General features: G+C 44.8%; 1 protein-coding gene across 1 annotated transcript; it reads left to right on the forward strand.

Moving 5' to 3' along the window:
• The first annotated feature begins 529 nt into the window (after positions 1 to 529).
• On the forward strand, positions 530 to 3,909 carry LOC128714287 (uncharacterized). The gene is made up of 2 exons (XM_053809163.1): positions 530 to 3,683; positions 3,749 to 3,909. Exons 1-2 carry the CDS (start codon positions 530 to 532, stop codon positions 3,907 to 3,909), a joined length of 3,315 nt encoding a protein of 1,104 aa, XP_053665138.1.
• The last annotated feature ends 2,394 nt before the right edge of the window (positions 3,910 to 6,303 follow it).

The raw sequence follows: 6,303 nt of genomic DNA on the forward strand, positions 1-6,303 counted from the left end.
ATTTTTCAAGATTCTCGTGATTGTCGATTTAGTTGATTTGAAAAATATATATTACAGAGGATTTATACTTTTTTATTGCAGTAGTTTTTAAGATAAATTGCAACATCTGAGTGGCGAATAGCTATACTCTCTTAAAAGTGTCTACTCTTTGCAATTTGTTCTTTGCAAATTTTGTATCATAATTAGTAAATATTAAATATGATTTCCACTAATCTTAAAATTAAGCAACCCTAAATTCTCTCCACGTATTTGTAACCGTCATTTTAAACCAACTGGTATAAACTGTAAATGTCAAACCATGATTCTATATGGCGTCTGCCCACATGAGCTAACCTGTCATTTCCCAGAGTGAGCTGTCATTAAACGACGCAGTGAAAAATAATGCAATAGCTTTATTTTTATCCAGTGAAACATTTGCTTCATTTTCTACTGTATTCAGTGTTTCAGATCTATCCTTCAGCATCGTTCGTTCGCCAAGAGTGTTGGAAATCGTACACCTATAAAATTATCCCAATATTACCCGCACACGATGGGTATTCGCAAGTGCATCGTACCGCAGTGCACGTCTACGTCGGCACGCGCGGAAGATCGTGGCGTAACGTACCACAAAATACCTTACCTGGATGATATGCAGCGCCTCTGGATTACTGCATGCCATCTGCCGGATGACTATATCGCCACGAAAGCATCGAACGTTTGCAGCCGGCATTTCCGGAAAGCCGATTTTCAGGAATTCAAGGGCAAAAAGTATGTGCTGAAGTTTGGTGTTGTTCCCACAATTTTTGACTGGACCATCGCGAAATCAACGGGTGATGATGCTACTGCCGGCAAGAGTACGCCGAAAGCGTCGAAAGCAAAAGATGACCCAGCAAAGGGACAGAAAGCGGAAAAACTTGAGGAAGAAGTACCACACGAAACAGGCGATAAGGATGAGAATATTGTGCTGAAAGAAGACTCCAAGGTAACGGCGCTGATGAAAAAAGAACAATCACAGAAGGTGGCTACAACAACGCCTGCTAAGAAAAAGTCACCATCATCATCGAAGCGACCTAGCAGTAGTAAGAAGGCGCCCCCAACACCAGCAAAGCAAGCGCGCATCGAACCGGTTGCATCATCCCACAAGAAACAAACACCGAAAAAAGCAGCAGCGGAATCGAAGCAACCGGCTGCTAGCGATATGCAACTTCCTGCTTCCGATGAACCCGAATCGGGTGGTGGAGTAACGGAAAAAGTGATCGATTTCACGCCGGGAACGAAGATTGAAGCACAAGATTTTAGTGGCACATGGCACGCGGTCAAGCTGCTCGAAGTCGACACGGAGGACCGCGAGGTATTGGTGCAGTTCGACAAAACGGACAAAATTAAGTCCACCACATTGGAGGAATGGATATCGATGGATAGCGTGCGGTTGCGCCCGATTTCGAACACAAACTTTAGCGTAGGTGAGAAGGTGTTTGCTCGGTGGAGCGATTCGCGGAAATTTAAGGCCACCATTAAAAGCATAGTGGAGAACAATATGTACGAGGTGGTGTTTGATGATGGGTTTGCAAAGATCTGCAAGTCGACGCACATTAGTCGCATCAAGCGGTCCGAGGATGCTAAGGCGGAGCCGGCGGAAAAGGAGCAGGATGGTGGTGGGATTGCACCGGATGCTACGATAAAGACGGAACCGATTGGACCGGGCGAGAGTGCTGACGCAACTGGTGTGAGTGGACTGTTGTCACTGAATCAGCTTCGTATTGCGCAGGTGGTGAAACTGAGCGAATTGGCGGAAATTCCACAAACCGGTGAATGGTGTTGCCACTGGATGAATGATTATCCGGTAGGGGAACCGTCCGAGGTGGATCTACCGGGCGGGAGAGTGTACACCGTGATCGTGCCCGATTGGCGCATGCCGGAAGGATGGATAAAGCACATCTTTCAGCGCATAACAACGTACGGCAAGATGGACGTACTGCTGGTTAGTCCCACTGGGAAGGTGCTTCGATCGCGGCAGGAAGTAAAAACGTACTTGGAAGAAATAGGCGAAATGTACGATTCGAATAAGTATGACTTCGGACTGCACATGAAGCGTTCGAAACAATTGGGATTCATTCACTACACCCAGGAGTACAAGGATAGTTTCTTCCCAAAACCATCACAAGAACCGTTGCTACTCAACACCGAGGTAAACATTGGCTCGGTAAAGGTGAAGATCATTGACAATTTGTTCCAGTGTCCGGAGCAGGATTGTTTGAAAACGTTCCGAAAGGAGAACCATCTTCAAATACACATCAAGCACTACCACAAAGAGCTAGCGAAGGGGTTGGGTGACATTCCGAACATGCAAGATCTGGCGGCCCTTCGTACACCGATCGAGTTGCTTGAAACACCAAAGCCAGTCAGTCGTAAATCGCACGCTGCTTCTACCCCGAAAGCGACAGCACCACCGGTAGTCGTGAAGGTAGAAAAGATGGATGAGGATGAGATGGCTGCTCCACCGGAACCAGTGGTGGAAAGTACGGTTGTAGTTGACAACAAATCATCTAAGGAGGATGGCTTGAAGTCTCCCAAACACATAAAGCAGGAGATTGATAATAAGCCAGCTACTGATAAGATCGAAGCGAAAGTACCTTTAGAGGTGGAACCGTCCGTTGCACAAGAAACGGTTGCCGAAGTTAGTACGCCTTCCGCGTCCACTTCAACCTCCGCTACCACCAAATCGAAGCCACCAAGTAAAGTAACAAAAATTAAGCTCTTCGCACAGAAAAAGACACCAGGGGACGTAAAGAAGATCCGCCACGGATTGGTAACGAAGAAGAAATCGGCAAGATCGAAGAAATCGAAACGATCGAGACCAGTGCGACGATCGACGACAGCGGCCCCGAATCGATCCGCCCCAGTAGTGCGTGCGACCGATACGAGCATGGGTTCGTACTCGTTCGGCAACTACAGTGGTGCGTTCCACAATGAGATGAGCGGTGGATTTTACGACGAATCCATTAACGCCAGTGTCGGTGGATCTACAACCGGGATGGTTGACGAGAACGGTGAGCTCATTAAGATCGTACGAATGCGAAAGGAGGAAATCATCAACTGTCTGTGCAAGGTGACGGAGGAGGACGGGCTGATGGTACAGTGTGAGATGTGTCTCTGCTGGCAGCACGCCATCTGTCAGAACATTCGCAACAGTAGCGAGGTGCCGGACACGTACGTGTGTAGCATCTGTCGCTATCCTTATATGGGTCGCGCTTCCAAGCGCTACGCCCACGACCAGGATTGGCTGTACGAAGGGAAGCTTCCGGTGGCAAAGTATCATGCGTCTAACTCGAAACACGTTCAGCGATTCGATATACTGAAAAACTCGCACACACTGACGGGCAATCTGCTCGAGCTGAAGCGCTTCATGCACAGTTTGCAGATGAAGATCAACATTGCGGAGAAGAAGGACCACCCAAAAATGTACCTGTGGTCAAAGAAGTGGGAGAAAAGTCCACCACGCGGAGATGGTAATAGCAGTATGGGGACGGCAGCCGACAAGCAGCAGCACGGTGACAGTGGAGATCAGCAACAGATGCCTCAGATTCCGGTACCGGAAGCACCGATCGACCCGGCCGAATGTCAGGCCATTCTGCTGGACCACATCCAGAAGCAGCAGAACGATGCGATGGGACGATTACAAGCGATTGAAGCACAGATAATAGGTATGTTTGGTGTTAAGCAAATGCTGAAAGCAATTATGATTCTTATGTCGTTTACTTTCTTGTAGGACTGGAAGCTTACGATGAAAAGGCGGACCTGTTGGAATCTCCCACTGCAAAGAACTATCCGAAAACGAAGCAAACAATCCACATGCTGTTGAATGATTTGCTGAAGATGAAGAAGATTGCCGAAATTCATTCGGATTTGCATAGTCTTACGCTGCAGTGACCTGTTCGAGGAAGACGCAGTGAAGAAAGTTGGTGAATGTTCATATAAGCTACTTAACAATTCACGCATTTTACATGAAAAATGGTTAGAACTAGGTTATAGATATAGCATGTATAGTTACACGAGCACAATTTGATAAGAAAGTTTGCTCATTCGAAGCTCTTTCTGCTGTTCCATTTTAAGAAGCAATTTAATTTCAGTTTTTAGAAGGTTCTTTTAAAAAATAGTTTGTATTGTTTGGAAGGGTCAGTTATGTTCGAATCCCATACGCAGCGACAAACTAAGCAGCAGTGTTTAATTCGAATCATAAATAGCTATCCATTACGAAGGGCAGGAAAGATCGAATATTGGTTTACAGTTAAATAGCAAGAGTTGTACTGTTTGAAATGAAATGTGAACAAACTGAAGAAAAGCAAGATATTTTTTTTCTTTTCGAATGTAATATAGCAACAATAATTGAGATGCTACAGAGAACAACTCTAGCAATACAAATGTTGATAGTATTACAACAATTTTCTGTTCTCTTGTGTAATTTCTGGTTACTGTAATATCCGAATTATTTATAATTTCTGCTAAATGAAATAATCAATTCACCTTTTATCTATTCCTCGCGGCGTTCGTCTTCCATATTGTTGGTTCTTAAGCATTTTATATGGACCCCTGGATTCAGTGTGTCCGGTAGTACGAGCTGAAATGAAATTCACAAAAAAATAAATTAATAGTCATCGCTTTCTATAGCCTTTTATTATTATGAATGGTTAAAAAATAGTCGACGACTTACGCCTTCGCAAAAAGATCGATGATCAAAATCGTGCGAAACTCATGCTCGACCGTTGTAAAGTTCGTGATAGAAATGTTTACAGGATTACATGTTACGGCGATCGTCGGTTTTGTTGCAATAAACATTGCAAATATAACATTACCATTATTAACTAACCGGTAACATGATAAGAAATGCTCTACGTTCATTACAATTGAAAAAAAACTACCGTTTTTTGTTCAATGCATCCAAGATCCTTTCCATGTCAGCACAAAGCGCAAATTTTTTTGACAGCTTACCGATTGCGCGTGGTGTAAAGTGGCCTTAACACCACCGGTGGTGAAGTGGTGCGTGGTGAATTACGACGCCGCTCATATATACGAATTCTGACTTCTAGGTTCATTCATTATCGGTCCGATGTTTGCCGGTGCGGTTACGGCAGCAGCAGCAAAACAAATCAGGCCAGCCCCCAGTGTCCGAATCCAATTATGCTGAATAATCAAATAATGTAGTGAGAAAACACACAGGTGCCATGCCGGACTGTATACGTCTGTATGCGTTCCAAGTGATTGTGTTGTGTATTGAGTAGCATCGGCGCATCAGCTGTGATTTGTTGTGAAATTGTTGAACACACGAAAAGAAACAGGGAAGCAAGCCAGCAATAACGTGGAGGGTGGATAAAATCTTTTTTCGTACGTGCGTTACAATTCGTCTCGCATTACGCCGATCGTGATTAGCGTTTGATAGGTGAGTTTGGGTGGAAACATGTAGATGTAAAAGTGGATCGGGAAGGAAATTACACGACAAAATGAACGTGCACTAATCAGGCGCCATCGAAAACCGACCAAAGTTTGTGTGTCAAACCAAAAAAAAAAATAAGCCCAAAAGGGAAAGCGATCGCATTTGTTCTAGAACTATCCATTTCCGACAGCGTTGCTGTAGTTTGGATGTATCTTTTGAAGGAAAACAAAATAAAGCCTAAAAAATGTTTCGCCCCGTAGCGTTGGCAACAGATTAGAACGTGTGTCTGCGGTACAATACATTGGATACACCATTCGTCGGTGCGGCGTCTAACTAATCGTTTGTGATGGTGGCGGTGTCTTGCACTCGCCGGACTTTAACCTAACTTACCAGTGTCTCGGACGTTAAACTCACACCTCTTGTCAGCCAGGTAAATACCAGTCCGGGGCTTTACAACCCTCAGCTCGTTGCAATCGGAAGTGGCAGTGGCACTAGAAACGATCTACGGAAATCAAAGGAATCCCCTGGTTTAGTTTGTTGTGTGGCACGTTAACGTGAGAATATAAAGATAGATCGGCTGATCGGTGTGTTGGTACGTGCGAAATTGAGGACAATGTACGTACGGCGTGTGTGTAGTTCGCTGGTGCAGTTCAACCGTGCATGTATTACATAAATACACTCGCAGATGTAAAAAAGGGTTGATAAAAAAAGGGAAGCTCTTCTAATCGGCCGGTTAAAAGTGAACAATTTCTGTGTAGTGTTTCAAGGCCTGCTTATTCGCTGAGGAGCATTGAACAAAGTATCAGCTTCTTCGATCTTGTGGCTAACGTTGATGATTTTGTCATCAGGCGCGATCGTTGTTGATCCATGGGAACTTCCGTCACCGTCTCCAA

Source organism: Anopheles marshallii, chromosome 3 (genome assembly GCF_943734725.1).
Source record: "Anopheles marshallii chromosome 3, idAnoMarsDA_429_01, whole genome shotgun sequence".
In the NCBI taxonomy this organism is placed as follows: Eukaryota; Metazoa; Arthropoda; class Insecta; order Diptera; family Culicidae; genus Anopheles; species Anopheles marshallii.